The sequence below is a fragment of the Equus quagga genome, chromosome 1 (genome assembly GCF_021613505.1).
Source record: "Equus quagga isolate Etosha38 chromosome 1, UCLA_HA_Equagga_1.0, whole genome shotgun sequence".
Taxonomy (NCBI): Eukaryota; Metazoa; Chordata; class Mammalia; order Perissodactyla; family Equidae; genus Equus; species Equus quagga.
This window is the reverse complement of record NC_060267.1, coordinates 158,167,686-158,192,709: the sequence shown is the minus strand read 5'-3', so window position 1 is coordinate 158,192,709 and position 25,024 is coordinate 158,167,686. Positions and strand designations below refer to the sequence as shown.

The following is a 25,024-nucleotide window of genomic DNA, read 5'->3' as shown; positions in this document are numbered from 1 at the left end:
GACCACCTTATATAAATAGTTCCACACTGGTTGTTTTCCAGCATATCAACCTGATAACCTCTTTCATGAATCTTTTCATAGTATAGCATTTATACTTATTTGTTGGTTGGTTTTATTTTCTGCCTACTCACACTAGACTCTAAGCTCCATGAGAATAAAGACTTGATCTGTCTTGTAGTGCCTGGCAAATAGTAGTTTTGATGAAGCAAACGAATATTCATTTTGCTTGTCATATCTTTAACACTTCTGAGATCTCTTTGTACTCTGTTGGTTTGTAGTATTGAAATGTTCAGTAGGAGCGTGCGTGTGTGTGTTCTCATTCTCTCTCACAGAATTAGGCATGCCTGGCGGGCAGGGTCTTCCTTTTCTATGAAGATCTTTGTCATAAGGGCATCTAGTAGACCCAGTAAAAAGTAGTGCATTTTATTTTAAAACAACAAAAGGTAATACAGTTTATCTTAAGATGCTTAAAATTAAGTACTACAGATATTGGCATGAAACTGTTGGCAAAAAATTAGTCCATGTTAAAGAAAAAACTTCAGTTTTTATTTCCATCTTGTTTGAAATATTATATTCTTGATTTTAAAAAGTAGGCTGTATTTTATGCAGACCATCTGTTGACACAAATTATAAGCAAATAATTTGTGTCTTTAATTATAGGTTCGAATAATACTTAGTACATGGGCCAAATTTTGAAAAGCAAGAAAATATTGCAATCCAAGACCCAAGTACCTTTTCCTGTAGATATCTACCTTCAGTAATACAGTATGAAGATATTCACACTTCTGTGCTATTTTTACAGTTTCAGAATTTGAAGTCACATCATGAAAGCCAAATAAAAGTGTATACTTGTTTTCAAAGCCAGGCTTAAGCAAAGAAAGTATGTAAACTTTGTCTTTGCTGTCACCTTGTCACATTGCACAACTGTCACTTCTTAAGCTTTATTTAAACAAAATTCCTGGGGAAAAAATTCATATGTAGTAGAATGGATAAGTTGATGGTGTATTCATACTGTGGAATATTATAAAATACTGAAATAAAAAACACAGGACATGGACCAGCCCCGTGGCCAAGTGGTTAAGTTCACGCACTCCGCTTCAGCGGCCCAGCGTTTTGCTGGTTCTGATCCTGGGTGTGGACATGGCACTGCTCATCAGGCCATGCTGAGGCGGTGTCCCACATAGCACAACCAGAGGCACTCACAGCTAGAATATACAACTATGTACTGGGAGTGCTTTGATGGGGAGAAGAAGAAGAAGAAGAAGAAAACAACAATGAGCAACACATAGAAATCTCACATGATATTTAAAGAAAGAAGACACAAAAGAGTATGTACTGTATGATTCCATTTATCTAAGTTCAAAAACGGAAAACTAATGTATAGAGAGAGGAGTCAGAATAGTGGTTACATTTGGGGAGATGGTTATGACTGGGAAGAAACATAAGGGAGATTTCTGGGGTGCTGGTAAGATTCTATATTTTGTTTTAGGTGGTGATCACTCAAGTGTGTTCACTTTGTAAAAATTCATCAAGCTGTGCACTGATGATCTGTGTACTTCTCTTTATATACATTATATTTATTGTTTCAATAGTTTCCATTCAAAAAGCCCTGTATCATTACATTTAAACCGGGTCTCCTCCATCTTGTGAAAATTTTTGCTTGAATCTAAATGTAGGTCTTTTTTTCCTGTTAAATATGCATTCTTTGTTTTAACCTATAGTTTGACATGTTTAGATCTTTTGAATCTTCACTTCTGACCAGTGTGTTAAGTGTCTACCCAGCTTTATGTTGTCTGTAGCTTGATAAGCATGTCATTTATATCTCCGTTTAAGTCTTTGGTAAGATGTTGAGAAAGACAGGACTAATTACAAATCATCCCACTAGAGACCTTCTTTGTGCCAACTTAATTTATTTGGTCATTTGGCAAGATCTGAAATCTGCTTACTGAGCCTATTCCACATCTACCATACTGGGTTATTATCCAGCCTGGAATTCTTTCTCTTGCCCACAAGGATGCACTCAAAGTGAGGTTTGCAACAGCCCAATTTGTTTTGGAACCTACTGTTTACAATCTCGTTGGTCATAAATAATACTCCCTACATACATGAAGGTCAAATTTATGACTGCCAAGCTGCTATGTTTATTTCAGCATTAGGCCAGTGCTATAGATGGTAATAAAGGAAGAAGACTTCTAAGAATTTTTTCTATCATTATTAAAGTATAATTGACATATAATATCCTGTTAGTTTCAGGTGTACATGATAATGATTTGATATTTATATACATTACGAAATGATCACCATGATAAGTCTAGTTACCATCTGTCACCATAAAAATTTATTACAATATTATTGACTATATTCCCTATGCTGTACATTACATCCCCATGACTTAATTACTTTATAACTGAAAGTTTGTCCCTCTTAATTCTCCTCACCTCGTTCTCCCACTCTTCCCAAGCCCTCCTTCCTCTAGTAACCAGTTTATTTCCTGTATCTGTGAGTCCCTTTCTATTTTGTTTTGTCTGTTCATTTGTTTTGTTTTTTAGATTCCACATATAAGTGAAATCTTACTGTATTTGTCTTTCTCTGCCTGATTTATTTCACTTAGCATCTTCTTTATCCATTCCTCTATCGATGGACACTTCCATTTTCTTGGCTTTGCTGCAGTGAACATGAGGGTGCAGGTATCTCTTTGAAATAGTGTTTTTGTTTTCTTTAGATAAATACCATGACGTGAAATTTCTGTATCATGTGGTGGTTCTATTTTTAATTTTCTTAGGAACCTCCATACTGTTTTCCATAGTGGCTATATCACTTTACATTCCCACCAACAGTATATAAGGGTTCCCTTTTTTCCACATCCTTGCCAACAGTTGTTATTTTTTGTCTTTTTGATAATAGCCAAGACTTCTAAGACTTTTGATTGTGTATATGCCTGACCAGAATAGGAAGAAGTTGTTAATGGCTATAAGGAATGATGTGATCACCTTTGAGCTATAACTGGATGGCACAACACCAGCATTCAAGGAGAATCTGCACATGGCCCTCAGTCTATGACTTGACTTAGTAAGTTGTTTGAAAGACTTTTAAAAGACTTCGTTATAAACCATGCTGGAGTTCAAATGTACTATATCTGCTTTATTCCCCTAATCTCTAATCTTAATAACCATACTGAAAAAGGAAAAGGAAATGGCGCAGTTTGTTTTTGATATATTCACACTTAACCTCATTGATCACCACATCATTTTCTTTCATCATAATTATTATTATTATTATTATTATATTATTGTTATTTGTGTGTGTGAGAGGAGATTGGCCGTGAGCTAACATCTGTTGCCAATCTTCCTCTATTTTATGTGGGATGCCACCACAGCATGGCTTGATGAGCAGTGCTAGGTCCGTGCCCAGGATCTGAACCTATGAACCCTGGGTCACCAAAGTAGAGTGTGTGAATTTAACCACTACACCACTGGGCCAGCCCCATCACATCATTTTCTGAGTATTAACAAATGATCTGCTTAATAATCCTTTCTCAAAGTTTATTAAAAATATCATTCTCCTTGTTAACAAAAGAAATAAAATTTAATATAATTGAATAGAGTTGAAAAACTGTGCCTCCTCTCTGCCGTGGGTTAACATTTTACTGTATCTGCTCCAAGGAGTGATTCTCTTCCTCAATTTGCCACGTTCTTGCTTAGAAAAGCCTTATTTTCCTTAGCATTTTTTTCTTGCTGGATATGTCTAAACCTATAAAATGGTTTTAATGTCAGAGCTTTAAGACAATTAAAAGGTAAACACAGGAAATAGTATTCACCCTGTACTAAAAGAGACCCAACCTTGGCCCTCATGGAACTTATAGACTATTCGGGGGACAGGCATGCCAATAACTGTAATAAGGATAACTGTGCGATGGAATCATTGGAGAAGGAGAACCTGAAGGATGGAAGCAGTTCCCCCAAGAGAGAAGAAACAGTATTCCTACAAAAAGAACAGCGTGCACAGAGGACTGCAAGTGTGTGACCTTTTCAGGGCAGTGTGGTCCATGGAGAACCAGGAGCCTGCCTGGCTAGGCAGGCCTGCCATCCTTAGGAATTTAGAGTTTATCCTGCAGGCAGTAGACAACTGAAAGTATTTGCATGCTGGAAAGATCACCCTTGATGCAATATGGTGGGTGATAGTGGGAAAGAGAGACCAAAGAAAAGTAGTGTGAAGGAAGCTGTTGGAATAATCTCATCTAGCAGTGGTGAATGCCTGTACTAGAGTGGTGCAAGGAGAACGAAGAGGTAGAGAGAGAAATTGAGGTAGTGTCGACTCCATACATTTCTCTCATGTCAACACTCCACGTTTCTTACAGGATACATTAATATTACTTTGTATTTTTTCTGAAGATCTAAGCTTTTGTACATAGTCATTGCTATGCAGCTGAGAGTGTGTGAAGCCAATAAGTGCAGGTTAGTTTGGCGTGATACCAGGAGAATCTTTTATGTAGACACATTTGAAGTTGTCCATCTTGTTCTTGGTGAACACTTTAGGGGAAAAGAAAAAAGATAATCAGCAAACCCTCCTTTCCCCATCCTTTAAAATTTGATTTGTACCTACCTCTTCTCTGATACTCTCTGGGATTCTTCCCAGCCAGAATCATTGTTTGATCTGAACTCTAGAGCCCTGTGTCCTGTCATGAGATATTTCGTGGTAGTTATCTATGTGATTCTCTTATCTCTCTGCTAGATGGTCAGATATCTCAGGGTCAGGACCCAACTTGTGCATCTTAGCTTCTTTCTCCCACCCATCCTCCCCAATTCCACACAGTGCTTTGAAGGTAGTACAGAGTCAACAGATATTTGTTGAATAAATGAAAATTTATCCCGTATGTTCTTTTGTTCTGAACCAAAGGCTTTTATCTTTATAATTGGCAGCAGACATTCCTCAGAGCCAGAGAGTATTTATAATTTTGTATCTTCCCTAAAACCTAATATAGACCTGTGTAGACTGTAGGCATCAATAAATACCTTCTTGGTTTGTTAATAGGTTAATTGATTATTTTGAAATTCTTGGCAGTAAGGACAAAGAAGAGGAACAAAATTCATGACTTATTCACTGAAGCATCTTCTCAGAAAAGGTTTCTCGTCTTCCTGTGTTGAATTTACTTGTATAAATGCTAATAAGTGAGGTGAGTTATATTTGAACAAGTATTTGGGGCCTATGGGGAGGTTGGTAACTACTCAAAATAGATGACTCTAACCAAGATGAGAAACCACTGTCTGGGGGCCGGCCCGGTGGTGCAGCAGTTCACTTTGCACATGCTGCTTCGGTGGCCTGGGGTTCGCTGGTTCGGATCCCAGGTGCAGACATGACACTGCTTGGCAAGCCATGCTGTGGTAGGTGTCCCAAATATAAAGTAGAGGAAGATGGGCATGGAGGTTAGCTCAGGGCCAGTCTTCCTCAGCAAAAAGAGGAGGATTGGCTGATGTTAGCTCAGGGCTAATCTTCCTCAAAAAAAAAGAGACCACTGTCTGGTCATGTCAAGTATATTCCTGAGGGTAAACATCCTGAAACCTCTGAATTAAATTAAAATTTAAATATAAATCAAATAGAAAATCAGTAAATATATTCAGAGAAAACTTTTCTCCCCTTCTTCCACTCCTACTCTTACCCCTACCCCCGATTGGGGTTGAGAAGGAACACAAGCACTTGGTAGTCTAAGGTTTCTTTCAAAGAATTACCATTTATTTATTCAGTCAATAAATAAATATCCAAGCCCTATTAAATGTGTGGCAGTGCTTGATAGCATGGACGTTGTAAAGAAATTGCCTACATGTCCCGCCCTCAGATAGCCTTCAGTCTAGGTAGAAAGAAAGAAATATACACGAAAGGCTAACTTTAAATGTAATAAAAGTTCAGTAAAGGGATTGAGTGCTGTGATTGGAAATGGCAGTGGGACACTTTATATAAGAAGTATCTATGAAAGATGGTTAGCATTTCTGTACGTAAAAGAAAACATTGAGTTATCAAGATGCAGGATGGCAGAACTTTGGAAGTGTGGGAAAAACAAGCTTGTTCTACCAGCCAGGTCCTAAGCATGGTAATCTGTTGCATATATGGAACTTGAATTTAGAGACACATCATATCTAGAATAGTATATTTAGATGTCATTTGAAACTGAAAATAGAAAAAAATCTCAGCGTTAACAGTTAGTCTGTTCATTGTAGGTTTGAATTTTTTTAAAATAAAAAGTTAAAAGAAAATGTAAAACAAAATAAAGTAGGAAGTATTTCTTCATAAAGGCGCACACATACATACATACCCAACATTGTGGAACACTGTTATTGGGCAAACTGACGGTAGCAGGGGAGGACTTCTTAGAGGAAATTTTATTTAGCTGGTCCATCACAGATGATAGAATTTCAGTAGACAGAAGAGAGAATATAGGTTTATCAAGGTACAGAATGATAGTGTTTTGAAGTATGGAAAGTATAAGCTTTCCCTCTTCATCAGAATGGACACCATCTCTTGCTGGGAATTAGTTTGGTACAAATGTATTGCCAACACCATAATCTCACTATGTAAAAGCAAAAACAGAGACATTTCAAATTGTAATACATTCTTATTAATGAAACATATAAATTAAAAAGAAGGAGCCAGATAAATTTTGCTCAAAAGTATACTTCTTTGTATCATTCTACTCCAGAAGAAAAAGATACTGAAGCTGATATGCTTGCTTTGAAAGCTGAAATGCAGGTGGACATTCAGAGACAATTGTGTTATCATGAATGCCAATTACATTGCTCTAACCATTTCTAGAACCAAGGCTCAAGAGCAGCTTTCTTTTTTTCCTCAAGAGATTGTGTGAAGTAACAAATAAAGGCAAAAATACTAAATATATTAGAATTTATATATTATAAATAAAAGTCAGGACAAGAGCATTAAGTTTGCTCGTAAAAATGTTCAAAAGCATCTTCTTAAAGCAGTACATAAAACTCAGTTTGTGAGGGGCCAGCCCGGTGGCGCAGTGGTTAAGTTCACACATTATGCTTCAGCTGCCCGGGGTTTGCCAGTTCGGATCCCAGGTGCAGACATGGCACTGCTTGGAAAGCCATGCTGTGGTAGGCGTCTCACATATAAAGTGGAGGAAGACAGGCACAGATGTTAGCTCAGGACCAGTCTTCCTCAGCAAAAAGAGGAGGATTGGCAGCAGATGTTAGCTCAGGGCTAATAATCATCCTCAAAAAAAAAAACCTCAGTTTGTGAGATTACTTCAATGAAATTGCATTATCACCCTGGATCAAATCTGTAAGACAAATTGTTGAAGGAAAGATATGTTTTTACCTTCCTCAGTTGCCATTAGAGAAGAAGAAAAACTTAATAACTTTATAGCAACAGTATATTATACCAACAGTATCTATAACCAAAAATATCTTGTTCCTCCACTAAGCTAGGTATAAAGTGAGCAAATGTGTATTATAACAGTCAACAGTGAGAAAATACTATTCTTTCACTATAATATCAAACTGAAGATTTGATTTAAAAATATTTGATAGTGAAAATGTAATATTAATTAAAAGTTTGGAAAAATGTTAAATTTATTCTTTTATCCTCTATCCTTAACCTCTTTCATGAATTGTTTTTTATGGTCAGTGAAGAATACAGTCACTCCTAACAAGGCCAAAAATACTCCATCGTGTTACTGTAAAGCAATGATACAGATTTTAAGTACATACCTGAGAAATGAATCTTATTAATTTAGAGTTTTACTACATCTAAGAAGATAAAACCATTCATCTGTTAGAGTTGTGGAGCCTCTGAATACATATGCTTTTTGTTGGTCATTTTTACCTGGACGTCTCAAATTTTTTAATTCTTTGTACTATTTATTTGAAATAGATACAATGTAATGATAATGTGTCATACTTCTGGAATGTCTTATCAGTTCTATTTTTTAATTTGAAGGATTTATGAAATATCCTTAATCCTAACTCTTCGATTGGTGTTTGAGACTATTATAATCTCTACTGACTAAAATATTAATCTCAAGACTTTGAAAGTTGCCTTAAATCAAAATTTGAATAACAACATATTTCCCTTTATATACTTTACACATTTGTCAATTGGTAGTGCCCCCCCACCCTGCTATAAAAGGCACTGTAAACCTAACTTTGGGAACATCGGAAGTTCTCAATCATTTGTCATTTTTAATTATGGTATGCATGGCCTCTTTTCAAATGTAAATATCCTATATTTTTCTAGTTCATTTGCTTATTGAACAAATACATATTGACATCTTACTCTCTCCTACCGGAGATAAAAATCAGTATCAGATAAAATCCTTGCCCTTAAGGACTTTATATAAATTTGTTCCCTTTATAAATAAACATTCGTTGTTAGCCTGTCTACAAAAATTCATTTCTAAAGTATTTATTTAGCTATACATACAACTATCAGTTTTGTAAAATGAAGTTAGTAATATTTATTAAAAAGCCACATATAGTGCAATTGTTTGCTTTTAAAAGATAATATTGGTTATACTACAGCAGCCAATTTTCTACAGTACAGAGTTGAGTGTTACAAATTATAGGGAAAGTTAAAAAAGCAGCCTAGAGTTTTTATTTAAGATACTACTTCAGATTTTTTTGGAGATAGGAGATTTAGGCAGCAGGAATAGAACATTAGAAAATGTAGTCTATTTTTTCCACCTAATTCTGGATCATTGCTGTTTGACTCTTTTTTATTTTAATCCCCTTTGTTTCTATCAGATAACATTTTCACAAACCTTGGGGAAAATTAACCTATTGGATTTTTTTTAGGGCAGTCGTCTTACAGAGAATACTGGAGGGAAAAAGACAGACCCAAAACACCAAGCTTCAGAAGCCCTGAGATGTGAAAAAAGCAAGATAACCTAGAAGGTGGAAATGGAAACTAGAGAAATAATGTCAGTAATCACAGAATGATAGCAGAGATTAGATTGTGAACAAGTGAAGAATGGGAGAGGGACAGGAGAAGGAAAGAGATTGCTGAGGTAAAAGAAAAATAGGCGTGAAAATTTCAAAAGAAAACAAACTCAGGTACTTGTAGATATAAATAAAATTTAAGAGATTCCTGTTAATACTAAATATTCCTTCAGTAAAACTAGTAATTCTTGAATACTTACCAGGAAGGCAAAAAGAGATAATATTCGTGATAGTCTTTCAGTTCTTGATATGAGGTAAAAGCCTATGTACCTCTTTTTTTTGGTGAGGAAGGAAACTTACGTCCATCCTTATAAGGATGCTTCAACCCAGAGAATCTCTCAAGGTAAGAATAGTTACCTTGGGCTATTCTATTACACATTTACTCTCTTCCTTTTCCTCTCTCATCTTCTCAGCAGGTGGTTTCCAAGGGGTGGTGAAAGCCAGGATCAGAAATGGTTTTTCAGCCATTTCTCGTGGTTCTTCACCTGCAGTGCCTGGTCCCTCCTTTCCTACATACGTGCTTCAGATTGTGGCTTGAGTTGCCCATCTTTTTTCATTTCCTCTCTCTTTTTTCTGTTTCACCTGTATTCATTTATCTCTTGGTTTGATCAGCTGTTCAGACAATATACAAAAAATAGCTTCTGTGGTGCTGATCATATAAAAGCCATTTTGTGAACTTAGGAATAAGTTAAAGGATTCATTCCATGAGGACCTACTTTAAGATGGAACACTATATAACAACGCTATTACAAATTCCTGAGATACCCCTTTCATCATGGCACTCCCTTGATCAAAAACCACTCAATAAGAGACCAGCTCCTCTTTTATCTTTCAACACTCTCCTTGTTCTTCCAGTCAGACTTCAATCTAAACACTTGTAAAGACTTACATAAATTCTCATTTTACCACAACTTGATCTGAAGAAGCTATTGAATCTCTATTGGCCTTTCATCTAAAGTCAAACTGTTGAGATCTAGAATTCATATAAATGTCTTTATTCTCTTCCTATTTTTTTTCTGTCATTTTCAAAAAACTCTTTGGGGCTATCGGTTGTTTTCTTGTGTGTGTTTGTTTTGATTTATTTCCTATTTCCTTCCTCCTTATAGCTACTTTCTATTGGGATTGCCTCAACTATGTGCATATAAATTCCTCTGAACATGTCTCAGTTTATCTATAAAATGAGAATAATAATTGTATCTCCCTCATAGGGTGATTGTGAAGATTAAATTAAGTAATAAGTGCAAATCACTTAGAACAGTGCCTGGCACATAAACATGGCATAATTGTTAGCCCTTTTTAATTTTGTTTTATTTTATTTTATTTTGAGGAAGATTAGCCCTGAGCTAACATCTACCACCAATCCTCCTCTTTTTGCTGAGGAAGGCTGGCCCTGAGCTAACCTCCATGCCCATCTTCCTCCACTTTATATGTGGGATGCCTACCACAGCATGGCTTGCCAAGCGGTGCCATGTCCGCACCTGGGATCCAAACTGGCGAACCCCGGGCTGCCAGAGTGGAACGTGTGAACTTAACCACTGCACCACCAGGCCGGCCCCTATTTTATTTTTTATTATTGGCATTTTTAGTTATAACTTGCTGTGATATACATGCTGTATTTTTCTATTGTGTGATGTAAACATAGGGAACCAGTACAATTACTCTCCCTGGTATACATGCAAAGTTTGGAAACTTTTATGGTATTTATGACACTCTACCACTTTCAAAGAATGTCCCTTTTGTGTGTTATGTAGCACTCACTGAGAGAGAGTGGGCATCCATCCAACTCTATAATTGCTGTTAATTTACTGTATCATTAACAGAATTAGTCATTGTTTCATTTTAGACTGTTAAAATATGGTTTACTTCTACACTGTTGTGGGCTGTATGAAAAATAAAATTGTCATTTCTAGCTAGTTGTGATGAATACTTTGTGTTGTATGTATATTGAATTATTAATCTCTTAAGATAACTGCCACTTCATATGTCTACAAACATAAAATTTATTACTTCTTTTCCAAAGGATAAAGAAAGTCTGCATATTATTTCCATTTTACATTTAGCAAATCTATAAATATACCATGTCTTATAGAATTGCCTTGGATAGTATGAGACCTGTAAAAAAAAATGTAAACAAAATAAGAAGGAGGGCATTCTTCTTATGTTTATGTCACTGTCTTTAATTTAACAGCAAGTGTCATGTGGTCGGTCATTTATTATACACTTTGCGTGGAATCCATGAAGTGTCTCAGCTGTTGTGCTTCGTAATTAATTGTCGTTATGTATGAGACACTCTTGAAGTTATAAAGCAGAAATGAATCATCTTGTCCTAGAAATGTAGGTTCACTGGACATCTGTTAAATTACGTCTTCTTTATGCAGTACTAATTAATAAATAAGTGTGTGGGGGTCAACATAGCCTCACATAATGGTTTTAAGTTCAGTGTTCAAGAGTAGCTGTTCTATTATCTGATTTTGGAGGAGCGAGGGTGTGATGCCTCTAGTGGGACTATTAAACTCAGAGAGCTTTGAGTTCTGGTTTTAATGGACCCCCAGGCATTGATTAAGCGTCTATTGTGTATATGCTCAATGAATTAAAACAGTGGTAATGTTTAAGTGATATTTTGTATACATGTTTAAGTTTAGATACCAAATCATCATCATTTCCCCCTCGATTCTTTGGGATTCAGCAGTTTTTGAATCCATATGTGATTATGTTACTGGAAAACTTGTCTAAGCCATGAAAACAGATTTGTAGAAAACTCATACAGCCAGCTTTTTTTTTTAAGTTCTTTAATTGTTTTAAAGTACTGTATTGCTTTTTTAAATAAACTTTAAAAGGCTGTTAAAATCCATGCCTTCCAATGGTGAAGTATGCCTAGGAATGTCCTACTCCTCAAGCTTTGTTAGATTTCTACATTTTCCTTTTTTTAACTGACTGAGGAAGGAAACCACTATATCCATGCCAAGCAAGCATTGGTTGAACTGGTTTCAGGCTCCTGTGTCAGGCTACAGTCTGGTCTCAAACTTGTTGTCTTTGAGGCCCAGGAAGAAGCAAATGCAAAACAGTCCACAATCCAAGGCACATAGGACTTCTACAGAAAAATAACAGTGTTCACTGAGGATGAACTCACACTCAAAGATTGCAGTGCACACTGTGATACGATCCTACCATGAAGGAGAAGCAGCTGGAGTAGCGTTCCTGAAACTCGAGACAGTAGAACAGGTCACAAAAAGACACGAAAACATATAATGAAAGAACAAGTCATTAATAAACACACGAATTTGAAAAAGAACCACATTGAACCTTATTCAATATAGATATGTTCCTGAAACATTCTGTATGAATTGAATTTTTATAAATTATTGGTCCCTAATGGCATACCAAGTATCCTCCCTTATAGGAGTTGGGAGGAATCTGTGGCTGCATGGTAGGAAAGGGCCCTGGGAATTGAATAAGATGCTCCCATCTTCTAAGAGATTTGCTACTCATGGTGGGGAATATTTTCTAGTTGCATGTTTTTCTACATCTGTACTTAAAAGGAACTGAGAAAGACTTTAAATTTAAATGTCTATGCTGTAAAGGTCTTTTATTTTTAATCATTTAAATTGTACTTGAAAGCTTTAAAAGAGTGGCTCTGGCCTGTGGTCAAGTGTAGTATGCTGTACAGTCTCATTCCTAGCAGGGTGGGTATCATCTTTACACATTATGGTTTCTGGGTAATGTTTAATTTTACTTCCTTTACTGCCAGTTATTCAAGGTGGAATATATTTCCAATTTTTTTTTAATTTGGGTAAGATTTTTGTTACATTTTGCTGATATATTTTCTTAGAGTTTCTTTAAGATTTGTGATTCCCCTCACTAATAGTGGATTTTTCCAGTCTTTATTTTGTCGCTAATAATTTAAAATAATCTTAGGTTGTGTTCGTTGTTGGTATGGTGCTCTTAAGTCAATTTTAAGAGCACTGGAAATCTCAGGGAGGGTGGCTGTACTGACATGTTTTCAATGTGTACTAGTGACCTGTCCAAATAAACCAGTTTCATAGTGAGCTTATGTCCAAGATCCATTTGAATGATGTTAACCCTGCTATTTTTGGACCTTTGTTGCATGATTCACTGATTTATGGCACAGGGGCTCCAAATATTTCCTCTCTGGGTCTCCATGAAAAACTATTTTTAAGAGGAATGTATTTCTCACTGATCTCACACTTCCTCAGTAAAATTATAGTGCCATTTATCTCCTGATCAGAATTTTTTTGAAAAATAGAGGCTATGTGGAAAATAGAGGTTATTACTGAAATATTATTGTAAATGCTCATTTTAAATATCATTATCAGCTTTCCAGCTTTGAAGTGTTTATTTCCTTTAAAACATTTTCCTTAATTATGTGTAGAATCAATTTGTCAGAAATACTTGATTAAAATATTTTATTCACTCTCTCTACTCATGCCCTACATGATCTCTTTCCCCTTACAAAACCACTTTTTGTCCATATATGGAATGTTGTCTATACTCTAGAGTAGAGGAGTGGTATAAAGAAAACATTTAGAATCCGGGTGGTGGAGGAATTATTACGTGAACACTCATTGAAATAATCTAGTAAAAGTACAGGTGAAGAGGGAAAGGGAGACTAACGGTGCTTGAATTCCTGCCGGGCGCCAGGCATGGTGTTAGAACTTTTTGTGTACTTCAGTCTTCACAGCCACTATGCATATAGCTATTATTTTCCCCATTTTACACATAAGGAAACTCAATCTCAGAGATGCGCTAAGTTGATTTGTCCAAAGTCAAGATTCCAGCCCAAGTCCAGCTGACACCCAAAACCATATATTATTCTCCTAATACACCTCTTGGATCTTGGAACTAGAGTGGACCTTAGAGGTAATCTGATTTAAGTCTCTTGTTTTGTCAGGAAGTAGAGGCTCAGAGTAGCAAAGTGACTCATCCTAGATAATTCACTACTTAGTAGCATTCTTTTATGCTATAGTCAGCATAAAGAATTTTTTTTTTCAAAGATTGGCACCTGAGCTAATGTGTTGCCAATCTTTTTTTTCTTCCCTGCTTTTTTTCTCCCCAAATCCCCCCAATACATAGTTGTATATTTTAGTTGTGAGTCTTTCTAGTTGTGATATGTGGGACACCGCCTCAACATGGCCTAATGAGCAGTGCCATGTCCACGGCCAGGATCCAAACCCTGGGCCGCCAAAGCAGAGCACGCGAACTTAACCACTCGGCCGTGGGGCCGGCCTCTAAGAATTTTTTTTAACTCTTTCTAAAGTTATTTTTAAGGAGAAGTGATTCTGTGAAGTATAGAAATAGCACAGCTACACTTTAAGGTACCTTTTAAGATAAAGTAATAAGGCAACTGGGAAATATAAGTACACATTGTATTCCTTTCTTATTGCTGCTGTAAAGATTAACACAAACCTGGTGGCTTAAAACAATATGAATTTCTCGTCTTACAGTTCTGGAAGTCAGAAAACTAAAATTAGGGTGTCAGCAGGGCTGCATTACTTCTAGAGGTTTCAGGGGGAAATCCATTTCCTTGCCTTTTCCAACTTCTAGAGGCTAACTGCACTCCTTGGCTCATGGCCCCTTCCTCACATCACTCCAACCCCTTGCTTCTGTTGTCTTCACATCCCCTACTGATCCTCCTGCTTCCCTCTTACAAGGCCCTTGTGATTATATTGAGCCCACCCAGATAAGGCAGGATAATCACCCCATCTCAAGATCCTTACCTAAATCACACCTGCAAGTCTCTTTTACTATGTAAGGTAACATTCACAGGTTCCAGGGATAGGCTGTGGACACCTCTGAGGGGAGAGGGCATTATTCTGTCCACCACACCCATTCACCCACGTGCCTGCATGGGTGTTTATATGTCACACATAAATTAAAACCCTTCTCATCCAGAGTCAATCTGGGAATTACCTATTGTGGATAAATAAGTTTTTGGTATCACTATATCCAAATCATGTTTTTAAAATTTCCTAATATTTGGAAAATGTTCTAAACTATGATATCTTCCTTGCCTTTGAAAACAGTATTCTCAGTATAATTTTACCTTTCCTTGAGGAATGGTAGCTATCATTGCAAACATCAGTGTCAAGCTGTGCTTCAAATACAGCGATAAATGCAAATACAGGTGTAGGTTTGTGTAGTACACAGAACTCAGTGAGTATTCCCTGGAACTGGAATTTTCCTTATAGTCATCTTTTATCACTTGGATCTTTGTCAGAAGGGTGAAGTAAATGTACTGCTGCCCAGGCCCCTGAACAAGATAACATGATGGGCTTTCTGGAAAATTGAGTCAGATCAGAGCAGACCTTTGTAGGGTGAAGGTGAGCGGAGGGTGCTTCCTCAGCCTCTAAAACCTCCTTCTAACAGTTGCATATCCTTTGTTATTTGTCAGTATTCAAAACAACATTTTCTATTTCTGCATCACTAATGACTAAGGACTGCAGACAGTTCCTTATCAGTTTGCATCTATTCTTCTCTCGCATTTACCCTACCTTCGTTGATAGTGTCTGGAACAGAATGCTGGCTGTTTTGAGTTTTTATTAGCAAGTTTTCGCCTTGATTGTGGAATGCTTTTGTTGATGTGATCAGACCACACAGTATTTAAATAAGCAATAACAACTATAAACATTTTTATGTTGTTGGGGCCTGCCCAGTGGTGCAGCAGTTAAGTGTGCACATTCTGCTTCGTCGGCCCAGGTTTCGCCGATTCGGATCCCGGGTGTGGACGTGGCATCACTTGGCAAGCCATGCTGTGGTAGGCGTCCCACATATAAAGTAGAGAAAGATGGGCATGGATGTTAGCTCAGGGCCAGTCTTCCTCAGCAAAAAGAGGAGGATTGGCAGCCGATGTTAGCTCAAGGCTAATCTTCCTCAAAAAAAAAAAATTTATGTTTGAGTGCCTGGCACATATTGAGTGCTTACTAAATATTTGTTATTTTTATTATTGGCTTAACCTATATGAAATCTCTTTTGAAATAATAATCTGTCGGACAATTTAGTAAAGTAACATTATGAGGCAGAAAGATATTAAAAATATCTCCTGCTTCCTCAGGATACTCTCCACAGTTTCCCAGCTTTCAGTCTACTGTAAGTTGTGGTTCTAAAAATGCTCTTTTACCTAAAGAACAGTAAGGTGTTACAACTCCTCAGAGAGGTAGTTGTCTGTTTCAGCAAACAGTGGGCTCTTTCTGTGTGCCAAGCACTGCATAGGACATCAGTTGAAAGAAAACACTTTCGTGAGTAATTCATGGTTTGGTGAGGAAGTCCTTTGGCAAGTGAGATAACAGAAATAGGAATTTGATGAGGGAACCCCAAAGAGGTCATGGCTTACATTCCAAGAGGTAAATGTGTGACACTACTCAAAACTCCAGGATCGTGAATTTTTCCCAGCTTGGAAAGGTGGTATTTGTAGAAGTCCCTAGCATTAGAACATGTAGGAACCATCAACCTACCTAAGGTAGTTTAATTCAGTGTGATTTTTTTCATGAACAGCGGTCAGGACAAAAGTTGACAAACATCACCAAAGTCAATCCTTTTTGTCAGTATTATAAAACATTAAAGTGTAAAACATTCTCTGTCCAAAAAATCCACAAGATTCTTTGCAAACTCATGCTTTGAATGGCTGAATTCGGAATAACAAACTCAGAATGGCTAAAATAAAGCATAGTGATAATTCTAAATGCCAATAGGATGCAGAGAAACTGGATCACACTGCTGATGGGAATATAAAATGGTACAACCTCTCTGGAAAAAAGTATGGCGGTGTCTTATAAAACTAAATATGAGCTTACCATACAGCCCAACAATTGCACTTTTAGACATTTATCCCAGAGAAATAAAAACCTGTATTCACACGAACACACACAAATGTTCATAGCAGCCTTAATTTTCATAGCTAAAAACTGGAAACAATCCGTTTGTCCTTCAGTGGGTAAATGATTAAACGAACTGGGACATCCCTACCATGGAATACTACACAGCAATAAGAAGGAACAGACTACTAATATGTGCGACAACTTATGTGGATCTCAAGGGAATTATGTAGGGTGAAAAGAGCCAATTTCAAAAAGTTACATCCTGTATGATTCTGTTTATATGGCATTCTTGAAATGACAAAATTAGAGAGATGAGGAACAGGGTGGTAGTTGTTGAGAATTAAGAAGGGAGGAAAGGGGGGAAGATGACTGTGGCTATTAAAGTGTAGGACAGGATGTTTGTAATGAAACTGTTCTGTATTTTGACTGTGGTGGTGATCAGACGAATCTACACATGATAAAACTACATAGAAACAAATATACATGAGTGCATGTAAGATTGGTTATATATGGAAAAGGTCAATGGACTGTATCAATGTCAGTTTCGTGTGATATTATTCTACAGTTATGCAAGATGTTACCATTGAGGGAAACTGGGTGAAGGATATGTGTGATCTGTCTGTATCATTTTTCGTAATCTTGTGTGAATCTATAATTATCTCAAAATTAAAATATTAAAAAAAAAAAGGCATTGAGGCTGGGTAGGAGAGCATGGGCCTTTGGATCAACAAAACTGTGTTCAACTTCTGGCTCCACCACTTACCAATTCTGGGACTATGAGCCAGTTCTTTAACCTCTCTGTGCCTCAGTTTCTTTGTTTTTTTAATTTTTTTCCAGTTTTATTAAGACATGACTGATATATAACATTGTTGTTAGTTTTAGGTGTACAACATAATGATTTTATATATGTATATGTTAGGAAATGGGTACCACAATAAGTTTAATTAACATTCATCACCTCACGTAGTTACAATTACTTTTAGAGTAGAAACAATAATACTGCTTCCTTCCTTGTGTTGTTTTGAGGATTAACCGGCTCAGAGTAGCCAATCAATATCTGATAGGTTTTAAAAATATCATATATAAAAGTCACTCTTCATTTACATTGGATCATAAAAATATTTTGTCTTTTCATCTAGCACTTAAAGGGATGGGCGATCTGACTTCTCTGCAGAATTTTAATATTACTAGGTATTCTCTATTTTATTAACTTCTCACGTCGTCTTTTCTACTTTCACTGAGTTTACTCGATTATTTTTTTTCCTTCCTTAGTCAGACACTTAACTCATTAAATGTCTTTCTTCCTTTCTGATACATGCATTTCAAACTGTAGATTTCTCTTTTACAACTGTTTTAGCCAAATCACAAATTTTGGTTTGGCAGCCCAACATTTTCATTGTCATTCAGTTATAAATATAGTTGACTTTTTTCTTTGATCCAAGAATTATTTGAAAATGTTTTTTTCAGTTTCCAAACATATGATGGAGGATCTTTGTGGTCTTAGTAATTCTTTGAAATATGTTAAGCTTCCTTTGTAGCTTAGCATCTGATCAATTTTTATAAACGTTTCTTATGTGCTGGGAAAGGAATATGTATTCTTTAATTACTGAGTGTAGAATTTTATCTTCATTCAGTTCTTTGATTTTGTTAATTTTGTTGTTTGTATTTTCAGTGTCCTTACTATGTTTTGCTGTGGTTGCCCGCCCTATCAGTTACTGCAATGAAAATGTCATATATTTGATCTGATAGTAATAACGTAGTCATTTAAGCTCTTTTTTAGTTAGTGTATGCATAGTGTATATGCCCAGGGGTTAGAATTCTCAAGGGAAACACTTTTGTCCCCATTCCAGAGCCCAGGCTTTCTCTGGTGTCTTTGCTGTCTCTCCCATAAGACGTTCTCTTTTCAAGTTTATCTATTTACTGAAAGACTAGCTGCTGCTCAAGTGTCCTAATTTATGTAAAGGCTCTCAATTCCAACCTCTTGCCTCATAGAGACCTAGGATTTCTTCTTATTTCTCCATGCGGGCATCAAAACCCAAGCCTCCAATTTATTAAGACTCACTACTATCCTTCACCTCCTCCCTCTTTCCCAAGCCCCAGCCCCTGGCAGCTACACTGTCAGCTCGTGTGCTTACTATAATTTTTGGTTTTTAATTCTGGCCTCTGGGGATTCCCCTTGAAAATGCAGCTGTGCATTTTGGTGGATGTTAGTTATGTTTTCTTCAACATTTCTAGGTGTTTGGGATGTGTATGTATAGGGAGGGATGTCGAGGTTATCCAGTCTGGCATGTTGCTAGAAGGGAAATTCTCATTAGGAGTATTAAACCAAGCCTGAGACTAGTACCCTATTGTTCAACAATGTAGAAGATGGACCTATCCTTTGTGAGACTTGACATCATATGAATTAAGTATCTCTGATGTTTGAGTAGATGCTGGATGCCTTGGTGGGGTGGCAACAGCTGCAAAGATCTACTATGTGTGTATTTCTTGGTTCAGAGCCATTTTGAACTTAGGGTACCAGAAGACTGATCTTTGGAACAGGTTTATTTCAATTTATAAATTTGAGAACATTTATAAACATGATATTAATAAATAGCATTAAAATATTGTTGCTTACATAAGACTTTCATAAAATAGTTTTATCAGTTATAAAACTGATTTGGACTTTCCTTTTTCAATAAAAGTTCTTTAAAAATGTTATAAGCATGTTTCAAAATTATACCTAAGCAGAGTACAGTGGTGACCTAGCTATCATAAAGAAGAGCTAGACTGCACTGATACTGCTTTCAAAATAGAGGACTTAAGGAGGAAAAGCTTGTGAATGATAGTGTAGTTTTTCTGTGAACTAGGTGTATTATTTACGTGTGTGCCCTAGTTCCTATTTTTAAACCATGACATAGAATAATATTTATTTCCTTTTTATACTATTCCCATGCTTCTTTGAATTTTATAAATGTACAAAATTCCTTAAAGCAACTGAAATCCAATAAAAATTTTCCTTTGAAATTTTTGTTTTCAAAAATGTTTTTCTTTGAAATTTTTTTAAAGGTCAGGGTTCGTTTTCCTCTTACAAACATTTCTGCAATTGCACTAAGAGTAAATTCAGTCCCCAGAATGTTAGGTAAATGATAGGACTCTTCATCAGAAGCAGAATATCATGATTTTGCTGTTGAAGTTTAGTTATCTATGCCCAGAATGATAAATTCTTGAATAATGATTTTGTTTATTGACTCTTCTCATGTGCCTAAGGAAAAATTAAGTATATGGTTCAACCAGTGACCCTTGGATTATTTTTTCTAATAAAAGGTATGTCTGTTTATGACAACTTTGTATTTTCTTCTAGGTTACCTTCCGAACAAGAATCTATCACTGTAATATTAACAGCCAAGGCGTGATCTGTCTGGACATCCTAAAGGACAACTGGAGTCCAGCGCTAACCATTTCTAAAGTTCTCCTCTCCATCTGCTCACTTCTTACAGATTGCAACCCTGGTAAGAAACTTTAAATCCAATACAGAATTGGAGCTATTCAAAACTTCAATGTCAGACCTTAGTAAATTGTTTACTACTACCACCATCACCACCACTACTACTACTATGATTGTGATTATGATTATAATTGATTTTAAATTTCCATAGCATCTAACTGCTTTCTTTTCAAATTGAGTCTTGTCATTAGTCCTTTTCAGACCTATTATTTGCCAACACGGAAAAAGCATAGGGTGATAAAAATTAATGAAAAATCATTTTAGTTGGGGAAGTGCATTTAAAGAATGCTCTACATTCTACTGCCAAATAATAATGATAATTCAAATTGAATAGCTTAATCTTTAATTAGATGCCCACCAGAAGATGTTAGTTTGAGAAATGTGGGCTATTAAAATCTGATAACAACTAGGTAACACCACACAGATGTGACCTTTTTGACATCTTAATAACTGTGCATCCTTACAAGCTATTAGACCAAAAAAGTTGAATGGTCTTGAATTAGGAAATACCCAAAAAGTAAACAAGGAAATGCAACTTTCCCGGAAAACTAAAGAGAGTTCATGGCCAGGCTTTTGTGACTTGCTGGTGTGCTTAATGCTGAAAGTTTTTACTTTCTCTGTGTTCCTAGATGTGTGATTCTGTGCCTTTGACCAACTTCTTTTAACTAAAAGATAAACCAACTGCCAAGTTTTTACGTATTTGGGTTTATTTTGGAAAATACAGAAATCCAAAGGGTTTTCATTGGTGTTCTCAGTGAGAAATTTTTCTTTGAGTATTTAATTAGTAGTCTTAGTATTTCATGAGATCCCATCTTCCATGTTAAGGAATGAACTCTATTCACTAGATAAGTGACGTTTCAGATGACAGAAATGACAAGTGGGAATCAGAGTCTCTCTTAGGCTCCTGGCTAGTTTATGAAAAATGAAGAAATTATAATCTTTTTAATTTTTGTGTTTGTTATTTTTCAGTAATAAAGACTTTTTTAGTAAAGAAAGATAAAAACAGAATTTAAACTGATATCTTTATAATATGTATATAACAAATTAATGCTTTTAACATCAAAAAGAAAGTATAAATGTGCGAAATCATTATAAAATAGTTTTTAAATTAATTCATACTTCACCCCAGATAGTGAAGTTCAGTAATGCCGCACTAATTTAAAACTGAATGGCAAATGCTTTGTTCTTTCAACCTCATTATTTCTGTTTCAGTCTCATTTATCTCTGTGACTGTGTAAAACCTCATGTGGAGGTAATGTCATAAAAAGGCTTTTTTTGTGTGATATGAGGCCTAGACCAAGCGGTCCTCCTGGAAATGTTAGGACATGGAGCTGCATCTGCCTCCCAACTCCCAGAAAAGAACTTCTTCTGAGGTTTGCTGGAATCTGGAGGGGGGTGGTGGTTTTGTAAGAGAAAAATTTATTTTGAGAGGTAAAGTCACTATTCAAGAAACTTTTGATGTTAAGTCATTATGCTGTACGCCTTAAATTTATACAGTGTTGTATGTCAATTATATCTCAATAAAACTGAGGGGGGAAAAAGAAGCTTTTGAGACCCTGCTCTTTACAAGGCACTTCTAAGCACTAGATGAATAAGTTCTCATTTCTTATACATGAAATAAGATGTCCCTTGACACTTAGAGAGAAAACTCCATGCCAAGCAGCAGTCTTACCACAGAGGGCGCAAGGCCTGCTTGGTCTCCCGTCAGCCGAAATGGGTTTATCAGCCCGAATCAGCTTGTGCGTGAGAGTGTGTTCTCTGTACAGGGATCCCTACTTAGAGAAGTAGACTTATTTCACCAAAGCCTTCTCACAGCAATCCAGGAGGTTCTGCTCGGTAAATTAGAGTTTTCTTTTGCTGTGTCTCAGAAAATTACAGATGCATTCTGTAAAAAAAAAATAAAAATAAAAATCACTCCTGGCTAAAGCAAAATCACATAAATAAAGTAAATAGATTTTGAAAATAATCTATCAATAGTAAGAATAAACCTAAAGATAAGGCTAAAGATATAATGTTCCTTAAATTTCACCAACTAGAGATAGCCTGTCTGATAGAATAGAATATTTGTAATGTACATGCTACCAAACTAAATATTCATACTTTAACATATATTAAAAAAAGTTTCCCAGTTGGCACATCATTATATGCATGTTCACACTTCTAGAATCTTAAAAAGAGTTATTTATGTTAAATAAGTCAAAATGTCCGTTCTTTTCTTTAATGGATTTACTTCACCCTGTTTTCTGGTACACTTCTAATCTCTAAATTTTTCCTCCTAGATTTAAGTTAAACTTCAATCTAACCTATCTTCAAATTATCACAGATGCAAGTTCAGTAGAATGTGAATGGATAGAATTTTCCTACACTGAATCTGTAGCGCTATTTTAACACCAGAAATGCTGTCAGCTCACAAGTAGGCCTTGCATAAGGATATAGACATTAAAGGTGCTTTCTCACTTATCTTTACATAAACTGATTTTGTTTAATCCTTTTCATACTCTTCTCATAATTTACATTTGTCTCAGAAGTTTTTGTCCATTCAGAAACAAATTTTATATGTTTCAAGATGAGGCATGATATTTATAGTCAACAGACATAAATTTAAAAACCATCCCCACTGTTTAGTAGTGTAACCTTTACTGGTCACTTAACTTTCCTCGGCCTTAGTTTCTTATATAAAGCAGAGATTATCATCAACCCTACCTAAATCACAGGATTCCTGTGAGTTTCAAATGAGATAATGTATGTGAGAGCTCTTTGTAAACAGTAATGGGCTGTTGCTGGCATTGTTTCCCAGAGTATTTAGAGTGGCGATCTGTAATTCTTTTTCTGTTTCTTTTTGACCATTACAGAGTTGTCCACTCATCCTTTGTAGGATTCTGATTGGTGTGTCCTATAATAACACGTACAGCAAAATCTCACCAATTCAGTATAATTAAGAAAAGGTCAGCCTGATTAGTAATTTTTTAATGAATTTTAGGAAATTTTAAATGAGCGAAGACCTAATACTTTTAAGCACATATAGGAAATATTAGTAAAATGTTTAAACTTACGTGGCCTGTAGACTCTGCTTTACCATGGAAAGGGATGAAGTGGGTTTTAAACGGTCACAAAAATAGAGAAAATGATTGTAATGAACTCCAGTGTATCCCTCACTCAGCTTCAAAACATGCCTTTGTTTAGAGTTTAGGTATTTTTACAGGTTAACAGGACGTTTTTTAGACAGGCTAAATATTCTCAGATAATAGTGCTTTACACCATTAATTTCCAGGGCAACTCTTTTTTAAGAGATAATATGGTAAATTTCAGAACAAGTTGCCGCATCAGGATTATTAATAATATTTGTTACTGAGTTGCTGTGGATGTAGGCTACTGAGTAAAGTCTTGTTTTTTTAAGGAGAAATTAAGATAAATTACTTAAACAACACATTTAAATAATACATATTTGAAATCATAACAATTCACAGGAGTGTTTTAATATGGAAATTTGAGAGTTTTGAAACAACATAATAATAACCCCTCTAATAGTCTAGAAATTTACTCCTGTAGACAAAATATCCAGCTGATTGGATAACATTTTGCCTTTTTAATTTGAATATTTTAGATTGTATTGTGTCTTGGGAGAAATATAATTATGAAAATTTGAAGAATTAATGTAATCCTACCAGTGGCTGAGTCAGGAGCCCTTAACAACTAAGCAATTATCTTTATTTTTCCTTACTAACTCAGCCTTCCATTCAGTATCTGGCCTGGGCAAGATGCTGTCAGTAGCAATACTGAAAATAATTCTTATTTTTAAAAAAAGATGCCTCTAAAATGTCAGAATAATTATTCCTATACAACAGCAGTAACTTCTTTCATTTTTTATTCTCTTTGTATTTGTCCTTTAAGACATCCAGGAGCTTAATGCTTATAATGGGTGTTGAATTTTTGGCTCTGTCTTATTGGTGAAGAAATTGCATAAAAGCAGTATAGGAGTGCCTTTAAACTATAGGTATATTTCTTTCCATGACAAGTTTGTTCCTGGAAAAAAATTATAAATCAAAATATTTTAGATGTATATGAAGAACCTTCTGCTTAAGAGAGAAACCTATTGCGAAATGAAACATTTAAAACTTGAATCGTGAATCCTCCCATTTGTCTTTTCTTGAAAATACAAGGGGTTTTTTGGCCTGTAACTCAGCACTACCTTCCCTCTGAGGACATTTCCCCAAATGAGTCATATCATTTGTGATACTCAAGTGCATAGGCCAGCCTACAAAAGCCTGTTCAGCTGTGTGCCTGTAGGTAGGTGTAGGTAGTACCTTCTGGGGCAACTGTTCACACCAGTGAGATGCACGACCTCTTATTCAGAGAATTGTGGCCACACATGTACTCCAGTGACTGACTTTTTTGTCCCTACTGGTCCCCATGATGGAAACATGTTCATACACAGTCTAATTCAAATGCATAAAGGCAGTTAGGACAAACGGAGACCTAAAGGAGATGTCTTTATAGTTTATCTAGCTTTGGATGCCAGCATTAGATTTTTATAAGAAAAATTCCAGAAAAGAGCACTCAGCTACAGTGCATGAATAAATAACTGCTTCACGGGAGCAAAGGCACGTAAGAGTGCCAGCCACCCCTGGTCCTCTGTAGAAGGGTACGTTTACCTGAGGAATGTGTACATGTTTTATCTAGGCAAGGATCTAATAGGGCTGGTGTATTTTAACTTTAGCCTTTTTCAGAATGGTTCTCTGCCTACAGAGACTGCGTCC

General features: G+C 36.1%; 1 protein-coding gene across 2 annotated transcripts in view; it reads left to right on the top strand.

Annotated features, from left to right (window-relative positions):
- LOC124229701 (ubiquitin-conjugating enzyme E2 E2) overlaps window positions 1-25,024 on the top strand; it is a 342,728-nt gene that overhangs the window by 276,777 nt on the left and 40,927 nt on the right. For both annotated transcript variants that reach the window (XM_046645032.1, XM_046645035.1), the window contains exon 5: window positions 20,124-20,271. In XM_046645032.1, coding sequence (XP_046500988.1) covers window positions 20,124-20,271 — 148 coding nt within the window. The remainder of the gene's footprint in view (window positions 1-20,123; window positions 20,272-25,024) is intronic.